The sequence below is a fragment of the Saimiri boliviensis genome, chromosome 12 (assembly GCF_048565385.1).
Source record: "Saimiri boliviensis isolate mSaiBol1 chromosome 12, mSaiBol1.pri, whole genome shotgun sequence".
Classification (NCBI taxonomy): Eukaryota; Metazoa; Chordata; class Mammalia; order Primates; family Cebidae; genus Saimiri; species Saimiri boliviensis.
The window spans coordinates 105152883-105173002 of record NC_133460.1 but is presented as its reverse complement, the minus strand read 5'-3'; the positions used below and the strand labels follow the sequence as shown (position 1 = coordinate 105173002).

At 35.1% G+C, this 20120-nt stretch overlaps 1 protein-coding gene across 1 annotated transcript in view; it reads right to left on the bottom strand.

The window, feature by feature from the left end:
* WDR11 (WD repeat domain 11) overlaps window positions 1-20120 on the bottom strand; it is a 59495-nt gene that overhangs the window by 27901 nt on the left and 11474 nt on the right. Inside the window, exons 6-12 of the mRNA XM_003922142.4 lie at window positions 18255-18420; window positions 17726-17840; window positions 16697-16892; window positions 16291-16394; window positions 12777-12953; window positions 8899-8983; window positions 2251-2357 (exon numbers count right to left, since the gene is read on the bottom strand). Coding sequence (XP_003922191.1) covers window positions 2251-2357; window positions 8899-8983; window positions 12777-12953; window positions 16291-16394; window positions 16697-16892; window positions 17726-17840; window positions 18255-18420 — 950 coding nt within the window. The remainder of the gene's footprint in view (window positions 1-2250; window positions 2358-8898; window positions 8984-12776; window positions 12954-16290; window positions 16395-16696; window positions 16893-17725; window positions 17841-18254; window positions 18421-20120) is intronic.

The window sequence follows — 20120 nt, the reverse complement described above, 5'->3', positions numbered from 1 at the left end:
CAGGTGTGAGCCACTGCGCCCGGCCATTTTCTTTTTTTTGAGATGGAGTCTCACTTTCTCACCCAGGCTGGAGTGCGGTAGCACGATCTTGGCTCACTACAATCCTCACCTCCCAGGTTCAAGTGATTCTCATGCCTTAGCCTCCCAAGCAGCTGGGCTTCCAGGAGCTCGCCTCCACACCGGCTAATTTTTGCATTTTTGGTAGAGATGTGGTTTCGCTACGTTGGCCAGGCTGGTCTCTGTCTCCTAACCTCCAGTGATCCACCTGCCTCAGCCTCCCAAAGTGCTGGGATGACAGGCATATACTACCTCGCCCAGTTGCTTCTAAGCTGTTTTTAATAACCTAAATTCAAAAACTATTCTCAAAAGTGTTACAAATTAATGATCAATAACATATCACACATTCAGATATTTTGTAAAAAGGCATTTTCATTTGTTACAGTTTCTTGAATTCTGTAATTCAATTTTAGAAATTAAAAAAATGTTAAGTTTTAAGAGTCTATTTTGCAGCAATTGGCTGTTGAGAAAACTACTTATTTAAAGTCATATATTTAATATAAACATTCCCATATTTCCAAATCCTAACTAGTGAGGGGGGGAGCTCTTGAAACATGTATTTAAGATTTTCTTGTTCCAGGTGCAAAATACTAGTTAAATATTTTGAACTTGTTCCTCTCAAAAAATCTTTATAAACTGGAAATTAGGGAATAACTACAATTTTCATATATGCTGTAAAAGAATGAGTTACTCAAAGGAGGCTACCCGATTTTCTGTGAATAAAAAAAGTATAAATTCTACCTTGTATATTTCAGTATCTTGTGTTAGATTTTTATCTATATTAAACAGAAGAGAAAACATAATCAATTCAAGGCCAACTGAAGGCCTAGATGCCTTCCTGCTCTTCAATAAGATTCCATGAATCTTAATGGAATCTCACTATGCTCACTATTACTATACCTCAAACAGCTCATGTCCTTTCCTGACTGCACTGGTCTCCTGCCCTCCTTAGAAAACCAGGCTATAAAAGTCTACAATCTATGAATTCAAATATCCCATTTAAGAAAATCAGTAACTGTTACTGTAGATGTTCGTTCCTTTAAAATATATCGATGACAAGCAGATTTCAAGTTATCTAACAGTACTGAACTTGAGCTGACCAAAATGAATGAATAGGGATTTTTTCTTTTTTTTAGTCAATGATACTAGACAACAACATTTTAAGTCTGGGATTAGAAGAGAGAGAGCCAGTACCACTTTGTTGGCAAATTAGAAATTTGGGGATCAGAGTCAATGGGCAGGTCACTTCCAATGAGACTAGTGCAACACTGGACTAAGATGGGGATCATTCCTTGAAGTTCTGTAACATACCCTGAGAAGTAAGAACAACTGTATCTTTGAGAGCTTGAAAATAATTACGGAGAATATAAAAAAGCAACCATGTACTTCATTTGTTTACAACTTACTTGATTTACAACCATTTATTTGATTTATTCATTTTACACATACATACACATGCTCTCATTGGTTACAATCAACTACATATGATTCATGTTGCCATACCATTTTAAAGAAACTCATCACAATTTTAAAAAATCCTCTTTGAAACTACTGCATACACTAGAAAATAATTTGAAACTCTTTCCTTATTATATCTTCAAATTCTTCATTTTGAAATTCACTGGATAATTCTTCATTTTGAAATTCACTGGGTTTAGGCTTTTAACAATTCTGAACAAGTTACCTCACTGGGATGTTTCTGACTGTAGAGCTTTAAACTCCCAAATTAAGTTTCTCTATTCATTCAGCCAGAGACTATCTATCACAAGGTTTAAATGTGAGCATTTAAAAATAGCCCTTAACCTATAAATTTTCTAAGTGTTTCCTATAAAGGCCAAAATTTTAGGCAGAGACTCTAATAAACTCCATTGACAGAGTTATTTTTAAATTGGTCTTTTAAAGTTGGTTATATATAACAATGCACTTAAAAGTAGAACTGGTAAACTATTTTTTAATGAATCTGCCTGTTCAGGCTAATGGTCCTCCATTTTACCATGTATTTGTGTTAAGGAAATTTCCATCAAACAATGATGAGACCTTTCTAGGGCAATTATTAGAGAATAAAAGAATAAATATATAAACATGAAATATAAGAAAATACTCCAAGGTGAAAAAAGTACTTCCAAACATGTTTTATAAATAGCAGCATCTTTGTTCAATATGACAAACTACTTTGACTCTTTAAAAACAAACCTGTTGGAAGATCAACCAGTTGAAGTTCATTTCTCACTAATCCCATATTGTTTGGTGTTGAGGTAGCAAAAGAAAGAAAACTAGTCAAACTTGTCCATTCAATACCCCTAAAATAAAAAATGAAATAAAGGTTAAATAAATACTCTTTTTTATTTGAAAGGTTCATTTATTTGAAAATTAAGTTTTCCAAAGACCTAAATTTTACTACACAAGTTAATTAAAAAGTAAGCATGATCTTTTATCTTAACATGATGTTTTGAGGCTGTATTACCATACCTAGCACATACAAAATTATTTCTCACTAAAACTTTATCTACAAATGTAATGACAAGAGAGTTTAGTTATCAGGAGTCATATCAATATTAATATGACTATTAAAATCTGGCTAGGGAGAGAGTCATATTACAGTAGTTTTCAAGAATTCCAACTGTTTAAAAAGAAGTAGTATAGAGACATTCTCAGCAGAATGCTTAAAGTCAGGTACACTTAAATTTCTTTTATTAGAACTTTATCAAAATTTCCACATGGTTACAAAGCAGAAATTCCTGAAACGAAGAACAGATTTGGAAGTGGTTAAAAGTTCCAAATGGTATATCAGAGAAAAGCAGAAAAGAAAAATCTTAAAAAAAAAAAAATCATGTGTGACAAGCAATCTATAACCCTAATGCATGGGAGTCTTGTTTATATGGCTGTCCAGGAGGTGATTACATGCTTTTCCTACTAACATAACTGGACAGTGTACACCATCACAATATGCAGAGAATGGAGGAGAAAAGGGGTCACGGGAACAAGCCAATTTATCAGTCATGAGGAAGATTTGCATTGCTCACAAGGTGATAGAGGATGGATGGGAGGGAAGTCTAAACCTGTTCTATGTGCAGTTGCTCATCACATTTATGGGACAGCCATTTTTAAAAACAATATATGATCTATGGCAGCTCTCACAATACAATAGCAGAGTTGAGTAGCTATGAAAGAGGTTTTATGGGTTAAAATAATCCTAAACCTAATCTGGTCCTTTACAGAAAATGTTTACCAATCCCTGATCTAGTTTATCAATTTCTATACCAACTTGAAGGCTATTGCTAAGTTCACATGAAACTCTGCTTTTAACATGTCCCTTATTTGCCCAAGAAGGTACAATGACTTCCTGTATCATATCCAAACTCCTCTATATGGCTTTCAAGGTCATTTAGCCATTTCTCTCATCCTGTCTAACCAAGCTTACCTCTCAATCATCTGAACCTTATCTGTTATTTTGACCAGAGTAAAATAACCCCACAGATGGTGGTGTACCTACCTACTTGTACTTTCTCCCAGGGGCAAGCAGAGTTCAAAGAGAACTAAAAATAATTTGTAATAGCAGGGAATTGCTATTGTTATCAAGGGTTATAACTCTTTAAGCACAAAGTTGCATTGAAACACTGAGATAAGGCTTCTTAAAACTGAGTACCTTCAGGAATTTCCATGCCTGGAATGACCTCTCCTTTCCTCTTCAAATGCTACTGGAGTTCAAGTCCTGGCTCCAGCTCTTAATAGCTCAGTGCTCTCTCTGCCCCTCAGTTTCCTCATTTGTGATGCAGGATTAATAATACTGAGTACATGAAGAAGGCCTGGCACATAATAAGCACCATAGGTATTGGCAATTATCATCATTGTTATTACTCTCATTTCAAGATTTAATTCCAGCTCTATTTTCTTCATGAGGCCTTCCCATTTTCTAAATTCAAACTAACCCCAGAGTGAATAGAACATAATTTGGCTAGTCATGGGAAAAGCCCATCTTTATTTCTCCTTTATTTTGCCTAATAGTGACAATACTCATTAATTTTTCTACTTAGAGTGAACCAAAGACCAAAAGAAGAGAGGAATCATTTCGGATATATTCTGTTCTCTATATGAAGTCTGGTAGCTTGAATCAGACTTCTTTGTCCACAGGAACCCTAAGACTCACCTTCCAAGTTTTGCTGCTAGCAATCTGAACTATTTATACGCTGGTATAGTGATGCCATTATCTCTGAACTGTAGGAATTCCAGTCCTCCCATTCCTTACTCATTTTTAAAAATAAATTTGTTAAGTACTCAGTATATGCCAGTAGTGGCTATGCCAGGCACTAAGAATGCAAACGTGAATGAGGCAGATACAACTGCTGTCCTTCTGGAGCTTACAATCTAGCAGAAAATAAGTGCATTCTGTATAACCTATGATGAAATAAAGTGGTGCAGAGTTCAACATGACCAGGTAACAGTTAAATGTAATCTGGTCTCAGGAGCCAGGCAGGGCTTCCTGTCGGACTATTAAAGCTCAGACCCAGAGAGCAAATAGGGCTTTATCTAAGCCTGAATAACCGAGAAATATGTGACTGGCTGAAAAACAATGCTAGACTGTACTCTCTTTGAAGGGAGGTACCATGTCATGTCTCTCCAGGCACAGGATAGGTGCTCAGGAAATTTTGTTAGATTAAATGAATGATGTCCAAGAGAAGCCTAGCATTCCTTCTTATGTTTATTAGTGTCACACATATTCAGACAGTGTTTTTTCCCTTGTTTACAAGATGTCCCAGTGTATAGGATAGTTCAGAACATGGGGAAGCAGCTTATTTGTAATACAGTAGTGTGAGCATGTTGTATATCCGATTATAGCAGCAACTTGTATACTCAATTCCTACTGAAGAAAATAAAAATCAAGTTTAATTTCAAAATGGATTATCTAGGTCTCAGAAGAAAAGAATTTTAAATATTTAAATATTTTAAAACATCATGGTTTTAAAAACACACACATATGCAACTATCTGCTGTCATGTAGTCCCTAGCACAGTATACACAACCTTCAAGTGCTTAAGATTATGATTTTTAAAAAGGTAGAAAAACAAACTTTCTAAAAGCCTTAATTTGCACATGAAAATTGAAAATGTTTTTTATTTACTGCTAATAAGTTCAGACATTTTTATAACACATACGTGAAAGTTTTGTTTTGTTTTGTTTGGAGACAGGGTCTCATTCTGTCACCCAGGCTGGAGTTCAGTGGCATGATCTCAACTCACTGCAACCTCTGCCTCCCAGGCTCAAGAGATTCCCCCACCTCAGGCTCTCAAATAGCTGAGCCTATAGGTGTGTGCCACCACACTCAACTAATTTTTTATTTCTGTGAAATTTTCTTGACGGTTTTTAATTATAATACTAAAATTGTATTAATTGAAACACAAAGACAGCAGGATTTTAGCATCCTCTTGGGCAGTATCTCTGAATATAAAATACAAATTATCTTCAAAATGGCAATGAAGAGGAAAAATTCATGTAAAAATGGAATATCTTTGTATGATCATTCATAACATTTACCTGAGTAGTATATCCCTCAGAGTTACTCAGTATCCCAAGTAACACCTATAATCAATTTCAGTGTTACTCAATTGTAAATATTATCTTAGCAGGTATAAGTATTTAGTGACATCTATAACCTGACTAATCCAGGATAATAAAACCTTACTTAAAATTAATACCTCTCTGATTAATTAGCTATTAAAACTTTCTGTGTTTGAAAAAAAATTAGAACATATTTGATCTTTCAGAAGCATGTGTGAAATTCTTAGCACCAATCTTGGTTCACCCAGTATTTTAGTTTTACTGCCAACATGATTCCTACTCATCTATGTGCATATTTCAGCAGGAGATATAGCATATGTACTGTAAGTATAAGTGAAAAGCTCAGCCTCTGAAGCTCGAAAGGCCTAGAGTGAATTCCATCTAGCTGCTTCACAGATTACTCTAATTTTCAGTTTCTTACTCTGTAGATTGGAAATGTAATACCTGCCACATAAGACTATAGTAGGGATTCAATGAAATGATGCATGCAAAGTATTAACACTTAACATAATCCTGAGAATAAATGCTGATTAAGTGTAGAGTTTTGACTGGTTATTGTTAACCATAAAAGGAAACACCAGACCCAAAAGGCAAGGGTGACAGGAAATGATAAGAGAAGCGTAGATGAGAAAGAAACAGAGGGACGATAGCAGCAGCGTCAGCAGAGACTACCAGAAGAGGTGCCAGAAAGGCAAGCTACAGACACTGCAACAGAAGAGAACAGATGAGTAACAGCCTGAAAGAGGCCAAACAGGCACCTCTGTCACTGCACCTCAAAAGCCCATTAAGCTCCACATAAACGTATTTGGGGAGTGCTGTACAGGAACAGTGTAAGTTGGCAACAGACAGTTACCTGGGCTATAACACACAACAATGTACTTGAAACAATAAGACAAATTACTTGAAACAGTAAGACAATGCAAATTTTCAGATTTCCATCACCATCAGAAGCTGTGATATTTAAAAGGTTACTCAGACTTGGTGTAGTGGCTTATGCCTGTAATCCCAGCACTTTGGGAGGCCAAGGCAGGTAGATCACTTGAGGTCAGGAGTTTGAGACCAGCCTGACCAACATGGTGAAATCCCATCTCTGCTAAAAAATACAAAAATTAGCTGGGCGTGGTGGCGTACGCCTGTAATCTCAGCTACTTGGGAGGCTGAGGTAGGAGAATTGCTTGAACCTGGGAGGCAGAGGTTGCAGTGAGCCAAGATTGCACCACTGCACTCCGGCCTGGGCAACAGGAGAGAAACTCCATCTCAAAATAAAGAAAAAAAAAAAAGGTTAACTTTTCTCCATTAAGAAAATGCATTTACTCCGGATAATGTGTTCACTAAGGGTTCATTGAGAATTTTTATACATAAGACCTACAATTATTTAATGTACAGAAAATGACATTTCTTATGCTTTCACTGAAAGATCATCAAAAAATACTGGAAATTGGCCGGGCACAGTGGCTCACGCCTATAATTCTAGCGCTTTGGGAGGCTGAGGTGTGGATCATTTGAGGTCAGGAGTTCAAAACCAGCCTGGCCAACATGGTAAAATCCCATCTCTACTAAAAATACAAAAATTAGCTAGGCATGGTGGCACGTGCCTGTAGTCCCAGGTACTCAAGAGGCTGAGGCATGAGAATCACTGGAACCTGAGCGGCAGAGGTTGTAGTGAGCTGAGACTGTGCCACTGCACTCCAGCGTGGGTGACAGAGCAAGACTCTGTCTCAAAAAAAAAAAACAAACACACACACAAAATGGGAAATTCATATTTTATATGTGAAAATCTACAACCTATCATTGGTAGGACATGAAAGGAAAACAGCCTTGCATTCAGCAAAATAATGCTATGGACAGCATAGGTATGCATTTTGGGACAGAAAGCAAAAAGCACTCTTTTGTCAATTTACCCTTCCCTCAGACATCTCTGCATACACAGAACTCATAAGCAGATCATATCTTAAAATCAACGAATAAATGCTATGCAGTGTTTTGATAGTAAATAAAGAATAAATAAAACGAATTAACAATTAAAACGACTTTATTTGAATGTGTCATGAGCAGTCCTACTGACAGATCATATAGAAATGAAAAATATGCAGCCATGAAAAAGAATGAGTTCATGTCCTTTGCAGGGACATGGATGAAACTGGAAGACAAATTCTCAGCAAACTAACACAGGAACATAAAACCAAACTCCAAATGTTCTCAGTCATAAGTGGGAGTTGAGCAATGAGAACACACAGACACAGAGAGAGGAACGTGACACACCAGAGACTTTGAGGAGTTGGGGACAAGGGGAGGGAGAGCACTAGGACAAACACCTAATGCATGCAAGGCTTAAAACCTAAATGATGGGTTGACAGGTGTAGCAAACCACCATGGCACATGTATATCTATGTAACAAACCTGCACGTTCTGCACATATATCCCAGAACTTAAAGTAAAATTAAAGAAAAGAAAACGTGGTGCATACACACCATGGAATACTATGCAGCCATAAAAAGGAACTAGATCATGTCCTTTGCAAGGATTTGGATGGAGCTAGAAGACATCATCCTCAGCAAACTAACACAAGGAACAGAAAATCAAACACCATATGTTCTCACTCTCAAGTGGGAGTTGAACAATGAGAACACATGGACATAGGGAGGGGAATAACACACACCAGGGCCTGTTGGGGGTGTGTGTGAAGGGAGGGAGAGCATCAAGACAAACAGCTAATGCATGTGGGGCTTAAAACCTAGACGATAGGTTGATAGGTGCAGCAAACTACCATGGCACACGTCTACCTATGTAACAAATCTGTACTTTCTACACATGTATCCCAGAACTTAAAGTAAAAAAAAACTACAAAATAATAAAAAATAATAATTTTGAGCAAAAAAAGAAAAGGAAAAAGAAATGAAAAATAAAATAAACCTGAATAAGGCAACATAGGAACATTCAGTGAGAAAACAGCATGGACCTTAGGAGAAATAAATGAGGTGCAACAATACTAGTTGGCACAAAAGTAATTGTGGTTTTTGCCATTAAAATTGCAAAAAACCACGATTACTTTTGCACCAACCTAATAAAAGAGAACACATTCTCTACTGCTTATGTTCTTTAGATAGCAAACAATTAGTTATCATCCTTGATTCACATAGCCATCAGCTGGATGTGAATATTATTCAAACTTTTCAAAATATCACCACTGCAGATATCATTATAGAGTACTCAATGTAGAAAAGTCTATGAGAGTTTTTCCCTGATACTATGTTGGTGATGTCACCATCACAATGACATACTTACTTGACTTCACATGAGTGGATGCTTAACTCCTTGTGTAGCAGACCACTGGTGAGATGGTATACCAGGACAGAACCGTTGCTTGTACCTTTTGAAATGACGTAACAGAAGAGAATTAATTCAGTGGGAGTTCCAGCACTTTGCAGGAAAAGTCTTTTCTCAAGACTTTACTCATTTAACAACATTTATCTTTTATAAAAAGAGACCCAAGCTATTGTGCTTTAAAAAAATATAATAATAATAATAATGATCTCTTTGGTCCACTTCCCTATAAAAAATGGGCCTAACTTCATGTGGTCAAAAACTTCACCTAATTCCAGGGATAGATTTTTCATAGAAAGACTTTAAAACCTAAATTAATACATATACAATTTGAAGAAACACTTTCCTAAGCTTTTGTATACATGGGAATTTATGCTTTTTGAGATTCAGAAGATTTATTATAGCTGGTCCTCAAGTAAGCAATCTGGCAGAGCTCATTAACCAGGGTTATCCATTCTTACAAAGTTTTGTTTTTGTTTTTTCTCTTATATTAAATAAATCCTGACAAGAGAGTAAAGTACGATGGTTAACTGGTTTCTGCAATTAAAGAAACCTGGGCTCAAACCCTGCCTCTTCCTTATACTCTTGGATGAATTACTTGCCCATACTAAGTCTGTGTTTTCAACTCTTTGAAACGGGAAGAGCAGAAAATCTATTTGTTGCAAATTAAATGGGAAAACATAAAGCACTTGGCACAAAGTAAGCACCTGATTAGCTATTAGTATCCTGTCATCACTATAATTAATAGTTTACAGTTATCATTCCTAAAGCTTTTCACAGTGCCAGGTAGTTTGCCTAAAGTTTAAATGGAAGGGACGTGGACACACATGAAAGTAAAACTTCAGTCTTACAGTGTTTTAGTAAGTTAAACAAGAAAAGTGAACAGTCTATATAGACAATCACCTTTGCTCTGCACATGATTTAAAGATTAATTCATACAAAGCAACAGAGTGGAAGTAAAAATGCTGGGCAAATTCCAATATTACCTTATTTGCTGAATAAAACTCCAGAAATCTTTGCAAAACTGTTCTAGTAAAACACATTGTACAACTGTTTACATTTATCATCTATTTCATAATAAGACCTTCTGGCACTGAAAAAGTAACTAAATCACTAAAATTTTTCAATTAACAGAACTTCATAATAATCAAATGATTTCTACAATCTTAAAGTTTTAACGATGCTGAACCTACGAGCTAATGCACTATGGGCACCACAAGGATAATTAATTCCATAGTTGAACTCTATTTATATTTCTTAGTGACACCTCTAGACAAACCTTTAGGCACTCATTTTATATTTTTATTTTGTTATATTAAACTCAGTAAATGATGATATTCACTACATACCAATACAGCTTATTCTACAATGGAAATCTCAGACCTTGCCACAGCTCTCATTATACAGTTAGCCCAAGAAGTAATTTTCCCCAAGAAATTGACAAAATCCTAATTGACAAATCAGGAACACTGACATAATACATACATGCACGTAAGAGGCACACCGATGAATCCTAATTAAATCTATTCAAGGTGAAATATTAATCAATAGGTTCTAAAACAAAAATTAAACATTTATCTGCATCATATAACTATATAAATCTGGACACATAGACAATTGAATCATAAAAATTAAATCATTTTCAAAAGATAGGCACAGAAAAAAACAGGAGAGGAGTACTACCAAACAGCAATACTCAAATGAGTCTTTAGTACTGAGAAGTCAGTCATTAAGCTGAGAAATGTTGGCCACAGAATAAACGTGGTAAGGTTTTCACTACAAATCACATGTTAACAGACTGGGGAAGAAAGCCAGAAGTCAGCAAACAGCATCTTAAGAAGAAATGTTGAGCTTCTAACAGAACAGAGGCCTCAGAAATAATGCCACATATCTACAACCATCTGATCTTTGACAAACCTGACAAAAGCAAGCAATGGGGAAAGGATTCCCTATTTAATAAATGGTGCTGGGAAAACTGGCTAGCCATATGCAGAAAACTGAAACTGGATCCCTTCCTTCCTAACATCTTAAACAAAAATTAACTCAAGATGGATTAAAGACTTAAATGTAAGACATAAAACCCTAGAAGAAAACCTAGCAATACCATTTAGGACGTAGACGTGGGCAAAGACTTCATGACTAAAACACTGAAAGCAATGGCAACAAAAGGCAAAATTGACAAATGGGATCCAATTAAAGAGTTTCTGCATGGCAAAAGAAACTATCATCAGAGTGAACCAGCAACGGACAGAATGGGAGAACATTTTTGCAATCTATCCATCTGACAAAGGGCTAATATCCAGAATCTACAAGGAACTTAAACAAATTTACAAGAAAAAAATAATCCCATCAAAAAGTGGGCCAAGGATATGAACAGATACCTCTCAAAAGAAGACATTTATGCAGCCAACAAACATATGAAGAAAAGTACATCATCACTGGTCATTAGAGAAATGCAAATCAAAACCACAATGAGATACCATCTCACACCAGTTAGAATGGTGATCATTAAAAGTCAGGAGACAACAGATGCTAGAGAGGATGCAGAGAAACAGGAATGCTTTTACACTGTTGGTAGGAGTGCAAATTAGTTCAACCACTGTGGAAGACAGTGTGGCGATTCCTCAAGGATCTACAATCAGAAAAAGCATTTGATTCAGCAATCTCCATTACTGGGTATAGACCCAAAGGATTATAAATCATTCTACTATAAAGACACATGCACACATATGCACGTATGTTTATTACAGCACTATTCACAATAGCAAAGACTTGGAACCAACCCAAATGCCCATCAATGAAAGAATGGATAAAGAAAATGTGGCACATATACACCATGGAATACTATGCAGTCATAAAAGAGGATGAGTTCATGTCCCTTACAGGGACATAGATGAAGTTGGAAACCATCTTTCTCAGCAAACTAACACAGGAACAGAAAACCAAACACGGCATGTTTTCACTTATAAGTGGAAGTTGAACAACGAGAACACATGGATACAGGGAGTGGAAACATCACATACGGGGCCTGTCAGCGGGTGGGCGGATAGGGGAAGGACAGAATTAGGAGAAATACCTAATGCAGATGATGGGTTCACAGGTGCGGCAAACCACCATGGCACGTGTATACCTATGTAACAAAACTGCCCGTTCTGCACATGTATCCCAGAACTTAAAAACATTTTTTAAAAGTTTTGGAGAAATGTATTTTAACCATGTGTACTTAATAGCAAACTAAATTTTGTTTTTTCTCTATGCTGTAAAGAAAATTAGGTTCATCACATTACTATGAAATATGACAGCAAGTTGAAATCCAGATAAATTTTTCTATCTATAACATAAAAATATGCAATTTCAAACCAAAAGGCAAATCTTAGTTTGTAGGGTCCAGAGCCACTTTAAAGAATATTTAATATATAACTCTTAGCAAAAGAAGAACCCTGCTATTAGACTATTAACCTTGTCTATATTTTTAGTCAATAAAGACCTAACAAAAACTGATATGACAGAAAGCGGAGGTCCAGTTACAGGCAAGGGGCTTGGGCTTCAGCTCTGCAGGGGCGTGCCTCCTGATATTTCAGAGATGAACGGACAGTGTCAGAGACTCGACTGTCCAGCCTCAAGTAGATGAGACTTAGCATTCCAATTATTGAAGATGGCTGTAGTAAAAGGACAGAAACAAATGTTTTTTAAGTTCCAAGATGAGTATCTACACTGTTTGCCTTAGCCGGTATCTCCTTTCAAAGCATCCTCAAAGAGAATAAAGGATCTTCTAGAAACTAGGAAACCTGAACATCTTCTAAAGTGAGTTAAAAAAAAAGACCAGGTCAAATACTCACCAACAGCCAGCAGTGGCTGATACATCTTGATGTTTTTTGTGGTCAATGGTGGACACATGCGGATAGCAAACGGTGGGGTGGGCAGTCCTGAAAGCAGTCCTGTCAGCAGGAACTTGAGGTGCACTTCCCGCAGAACTGAACCTTTAGGATGTTCTTCCCCAGCAATGGCACTTTGCCCTGATTTGTAATAAAAGTAACAAATATATTAACTATCGTGTATGCTGATCTTGAAAATCTAAAGAAAAATTTCAGTAGAAATGCTCTTCAGGTCTAAAAGTATAATATAGTACACTTAGCAGCTATGGTTATTAGGGACACAATGACTCCGTACCTGGCTATAGGACTTAAATTGCATCGAATAATACCTCAAAGGATAGATTACTCCCTACTACTGCTATCCAGAATACAAGGACCTATGTCTTCTAAGAAACATTGTTTCAGTCAGTGTTCCTGATATTAAAGCACTAAACAGCCTTCAGAACAAAGCAAGACAACCTGGATGAGAGAACAGTTTCTGCAGAGTGAGCTGCTGTAACACATTCTCATTTTACTGGCTTTTGAGAGGGTTACTTTTCAATCTGATGTACTCTGTAAAGTACATATAAAATTGGTATTCACGAAAAATAGATTTAAATAACCATTAATAATTTCTAACAGGAAATCTTAATGTGTCAGTGTAATTACAAAACATAAGCTTTGTAAGTAAATATAAACACAAATATATATTCATAAATCACATGTATAATATATAAGCCAGCACTGTCAATAGTTAAGTCTTTTCACATACACCATTTGTACTTAGGTTACCAAGTCTGAAACGAAAAAGATGATTCCAATAAAAATTTTTCTAACAAAATGTAAATGTAAACAATACAAAAAATCAAGACTGTTTAAAAAGGGTATACAAATTTCCTTCCTATAAACCACTCTATAATATTGGGATTAACTTGCCAAGAATATATAATAAAGAATATGTGCCAGTGTATACATATGTCTCCATATACATAAACACAAACATGTATATTGTGTGAAAGAAAAACTGTAAATAATTACTAAGAGTGGGTGATGAATACAACTTATTGAGGCTTTAAAGTTGTTTTAATAATGTTATTTTAAAATCCCTAAAATATATAGAATAAAACAGCCAGCACTATAATCCTATTCAAATGATCCCTTAGGATTAGCATACTCAACACCAATCTCTCTGCCTAAACCTTGGTTAAAAAAAGACGGAATGTGAAGGAATCCACACATACACATGTTGGCTTTGAGTTGACTCCCAGGGAATGCCACATTTTTCTTCCAGTATTTTCCATAAGAAGCTATTTACAATGTAGGGTAGATTAGGCCTTAATAAATATCAGCATTTATCCAGTGAATACAAATCAACCTCTGTATTTAACTGAATTGCTTTTAATTATCACTAAGAACACAGTGAATTTCAAATTAAAAATTTAAACTAAAATGTTTTCAAGTACGAAGCTTTATTTAACACTTTAAAAACTACATTGTCAAGAACTGCTATACAATATGTATCCTTTTTATCTCTTAAATACTGTAATTTATATCACTTAGATACCTAAACAGCACAAAATTTCGAACTCCCGTGGGCTCCATATAACTGATTAGTTCTGTTCTTGTGTGTGTATTTATAATTCTTTTCACTTTAAGTTTTCATTTTAAGAGTAGACAAAATGAATTAACTCAAAAAATTGTGTTACTAATAAAATAAATTTTGCAAAACAAGTATGTGTCCAGGCTTCCTCATATGGATGTATTTACATCTGGTAGAATAGATAGTGAAGAGAAAGAATTTTAAATATAATAGTAAGTATCACTGAACAAAAGAATTTCATAAATGGCAGAAACTGTGAAAAAACTGAGGCCTAGAGATGGATGATGGTCTTGCCCAAGACGACAGTGGAGCTGTCAGGACTGGGGGCCACTGCTCAGGAGCAGGCTCTGGAGCCAGGATTACCTGGGTCACACTTTGGCTATTCCATTGTGTGATTGTGTGACTGTGTGGTTTAAAGCTTTAATCTCTCTGGGCCTCAGTTCTCATATACATCAAATGGAGATAGTATTACTCATCTTGCAAAGTTGCAGCAAGGTAATATGTAGACTATTTAGCACAGCACTTAAAACAGTATTAAGTAACCAATAAATGTGACCTGATTAATATAATTAACAAGGTAATGCTCTTTCTTTTCTCTTTTTTTTTTTTTGAGGTGGAGTCTCACTCTGTCACCTAGACTGGAGTGCAGTGGCACGATCTTGGATCACTACAACCTCCCCCTTCTGGGTTCAAGCAATTCTTCTGCCTCAGCCTCTCAAGTAGCTGGGACCACAGGCACGTGCCACCACGCCCAGCTAATTCTTATATTTTTAGTAGAAACAAGGTTTCACTATATCAGCCAGGCTGGTCTCAAACTCCTGACCTCACGTGATCCACCGGCCTTGGCTCCCAAAGTGCTCAGATTACAGGCGTGAGCCATTGTGCCCAGTCAATGCTCTTTCTAGTATATCACCTATCTAGTGTTTCAACAACAAGAAAACCCTCCTAAATAATATCTGTTTTCAACTACATTATGGTAGAATAAATACTGAAATAGAAAATCCTTTATAAACCACAGTCACAATTTTAAAAAAATTAAATGTCCACATTACTTGGCATATTTACAAAGTCTTACAATTTCAAGTAACATAAAATTTGAAATCACAAATTCTCATTTTTCCTTTAACATATACTAGCCTTATAATGATTAAAGCACTTTTAACATTTTTATCTCCAAAAATGATAGGTTGAAAGAATCCCCAAAATAAAAATAATTCATGTCAAAAAGTTAAAATAATATTTTCTAACAGGGCTCAGTTAATTTATTCCTTCAGTAAATATTTACCACAAAACAGGCATGCACAAGGTACTGTGCTGAGTGCTGGGAAATACAAAATTGAATCAAACACTGCTCCACCCTTGTGATGCTTATAACTGACTGGATGAAACAGAAGTTAAAACACAGGCACACAATACAATACAGCTGATAACTGTTAGGAAAAACAAGAGAAGAACATTTAAATCAGACTTGGGAGATTAAAGAAAGCAACACCTGAGTTGAATTTTGAATTAGGCATAGCAGAGAGAAAGGAAGCATGTACTTCATTCCAAGCTAGGAACCAGCAAACAGGAAGGCCCTGAGGTGGCCTGGCATAGCTCAACATCGGCTCTAGGTCCAAAATCCAGATGTCGAACGTCGTTCCTTTCATTTACATCAGTCTCTATGAATGAACACTTTCTATTTCAAACAACCATAATGCACACCTATGCTACTTCAGGCACTTTTCTACTTAAGTATTTTATACCCCTCTGATTTATTTAGGAAAGAATGATTCCATGTTCTAGTTTTCTCAAGTATTAACTTTTTTTACTTTAAAATAATTACAAGTGAGTGATTATTAATTTTGCCCTTCAGAAAGAATATTTAACATGGAGTTAGATGGGAAAAAAAAAGCTTACCGATCATGTTATCTAAGGAAAGGTCTGGAAGTTTATTCTGTAGTACTCCTACAGGAATTCCACAGAAAGACACTGGTGAATATAAAGGTGACACACCAGAACTACTGCAAAGACATAATAATTAGAAGGTTTTACATATTTAAAATCTGCATTATGTATTAGGAATTCAAATTATTAAGTCCAGATCACGGCATTCTATCTATTTTTATATTATTTATTCATCTTACCCATAGGTGAAATAGCTCTTAGCAGATTTACCTAATTCCCTAATAATCTAAAGCCTTAATTATGACCTTAAAAATATTTTTATAGAAAACCAGCCCATTATTTTTATGACTATGAATATTTTTTTAAAAAGGGAAACAGAAAACAAAAAACAAAACCATGAACCTGTTGATTCAATTACCTGTTTCGTGAATTCCGATTACACACTGCAGACTTGAGCTCCCATATCATGACCCTGCCATCACTCACTATGAGGGCAGCTGCATTCTCATTGACAGGACAGCACACCATACTGAAGGGACGGACAGTTTTTGTCACCCTGATTGCATCGCACTGGCTTCGTAAATCATAGGTAAGCTCCTGAACTGGATCTGGATCTTCACATAAAATTGTTTTAAATATCAGAAAGCAACGATATCAAAACCACTACTATTTGTTTCAATTGAAATAAAACCTCAACTAAATTTGGGTATCACTTCACAAATGCAAATTTTGTCAAGAAGGGCTTCACTTTTTACAACTACTACTAAATTTTTTCTGAATATAAAGATAATTCACTTAATGACTGTACTAAGTTTAATCTCCAAAATAACAACTATATTCAAGATATCTTGTTTTTTAATATTTTTAAAGACAGTGCTTTGAAAAAGGATCAACAGTGACATATAATTAATGAATAAATCTCCATTATAATTTGTAGTCTATAAGCCTGAAAATAGTTGTACTTTCCAAAAGATGTGAAAATCACTTTAATCTTTACTTAGTATATCATTTCACAAAAACGATTTCTATTTCCAAGATAAGACTGACTTGACAACTGAGTGCTGCGGAGACTTAGTAACCTTGGCCACTTTATGATGGAAGTTTTACAGCCGAGAAGCCATGGGGGTTTAACAACAAAGGCACATAAGGTTGGACTTGAACTGAAAAAAAATTCCAAAAGGTAACATCTACTTGGCTAGTGGATATGATCAAGAAAGAAACAAAAAACATTACTCTCTGATGTATACACGAGGTCCACTGTTAAAATATCAAGAGATTAATTTTGGGCTTATACTTTTTTATGCCTCTTATTATAATCATACTTTAAACTTCCTCAAGGCAAGGAGTATCATTAACTCTATGCCTTGGCTGGTATTTGCCACATGAAGCTTTATAAAATAATTTTGAAGAAAAATAGAGTACATATTACTGTGAGACAGAAACTCACCTGGTTCCTCACTAGAAGTGGTAAAAATGTTATTATAAGATCTCCGAACACGTAAAGTTATACAACCATTTTCATGTAGACAAAATAAACCATCACGCTGAAAGCAGGGTATTACCTTTAAATAGAGGATATATTTATTTTTTAAAATACAATAGATTAAAAAAGTATATACTGTGAAACTCAGAGAGAATATGAGCAAAAGAAAAACAAGAAACCAAAATACACAAATCTCCAAACTTTGAAACTAAATGTACATTTAAAATATCCATTTATAATCCTAAAAAAAATTTGTCTTTATCCATGCAACTTAAATAGCCCAATAAATATCTCAGGATCAGTCACAATTTCTAGGGTAAATCAAACCAATCAGAAGTGCAAGAAAAAAAAAATCAACCTAAAATAGTGTTGTTAGCCTTTCAATAAACCAAAAAGAGAAAGTGGAGAACTGAAGACTTATATAAGATTATGGCCTTTTTAAAAATAACTGTCTTAATAATTTTGGGGAATATAATGTATGAATCATAGATACCTGCAAAAATGGAACTCCTGTGCGTTCTATTGCAATCACACCCACTGTCTGATTCACCTCAAGGTCAAGGATTAAAATCTCTCGAGGATAGAGCAACAACATGTGATTCCTTTTTGAAGGTAGGTATGCCAACTGAAGGCAATCATTGAGAGTCATGAATTCAGCACTGAAAACAGTAAACATTTACTTGGGTCAACAATTTTATTTATATCAGAGCTAATAAAAGATTTAATTTTGTACTTTACACATAAAAAATAACAATAAGAATGTATAATTCTTCCCTCAAATGACCAACACGGGTTGGCATCCAAAACTTAGACCTCTACTATGTACCAAAATCCAAACTATAATAATATTGTACAGGATAAGTAGAAATGTCAGTGTCTCTAAGTTTTGGAAATATTAAGTAGTAGAATATTATTAATATGTCCATAACAAGACATGGTAAACGATGATATAAGAGCTGACATTCACAAGATAGTTTTATTTTACTTTTACTTTGTCATTAAAAGTACTAGACAAACTGCTAAAATCAAAACTCAGGATTAAAACATAAACCTTTAGGGTAATTAAGGCTCCTGGACCAGGAATTACTGGACTATCTGTATGACTTTGGGCAAGTAACTTCCTCTTGGCAGCCTTCATTCACTTTTAAACTGTCTTAAATCTTTTTTGAAACAAGGTTTCACTTAGATTGCAGCATTTTCTTGTGTGTAAATAAAAGAGATCAAACTATAAGGATTTTAAAACACTGTTAGAGTCTGAAAAATTATTTTAATAATTTGTGATTGTTCCATACATTGAATCACCTTTTCAATAACAAATACATTTCAATAGGAATAGACATACAATTATGTACTATTTTCATTTTACAGACTAATTCAATTAAAACTTTGACATTTAAAATAAAGTTAGTTTACAGGACTAGAAAGAGGAATTTTTACTGCATTAAAATCCTGACTGCCATGTCTTAGCTGGGTGAGCTTGAGTAACTTTATTTAAAATGGTGTGAGACTCAGTTTTCCTTATCTATAAAATGGGAACATTACTACTGCCAGAATTGCAGTAAGAGTACGTTAATTAATAGATGTGAAAGCACCCAGAGCAGTCCTACTTGAAGAAATAATGTATTTCCCCAGTGCTCAAGATATACATATAATTCATATGAGAGAAAAGAGATATAAATCATAACTTATAAAACTATTCAGACTGCCAAATACTTTCTTGCTTATGAGAAGGGATACATAAAAAACAGAAAGTTCTCTTAAGATACTTTAGAAATAATCTTAAGTCATATTGGCATCGGGTGAGAGATAAATTAACTCGTGAACTTAACCAGTCTATGGTTTAATATATAAAAGTGATACTTACACACAAGTGCAAAATGCATTTGTAGAGGAATTTATATTTTTACCACATATTTTTCAAGTATTCACCAAGCCTAGATAATCTCAGCATATTAAAAATGAAAGCTATCTGAAAATAAATGCCAAAACAAACAGACCAAAAAACCTGCCAAAGCAAAAATATACAGAATATAGCTACAGGAAAAAGAAGTCTATTTCTAATACATCTAATGACTTAAATCTTTATTCAATTGTAACTTTTTAAACAATAACAGCCAACATCTTCTAAATAAATGGTTACTAGGTATCAATGACTAATTGTATGTTTTACTTACATTATTGGATCTATTAATCGTTAAAACAACCCTATGAAATACTTTAAAATGCTATTTTAGAGGCTGGGAGAGAGAAATCTGAGTAAGATTAAAGAAGTTTCCCAAAGTTGCATAGCTACAGCTTCCCCCAGAACTTTGGCTCTTAGCAGGATGGGAGAGATCTTCAGCTGTATAAGATAAACACT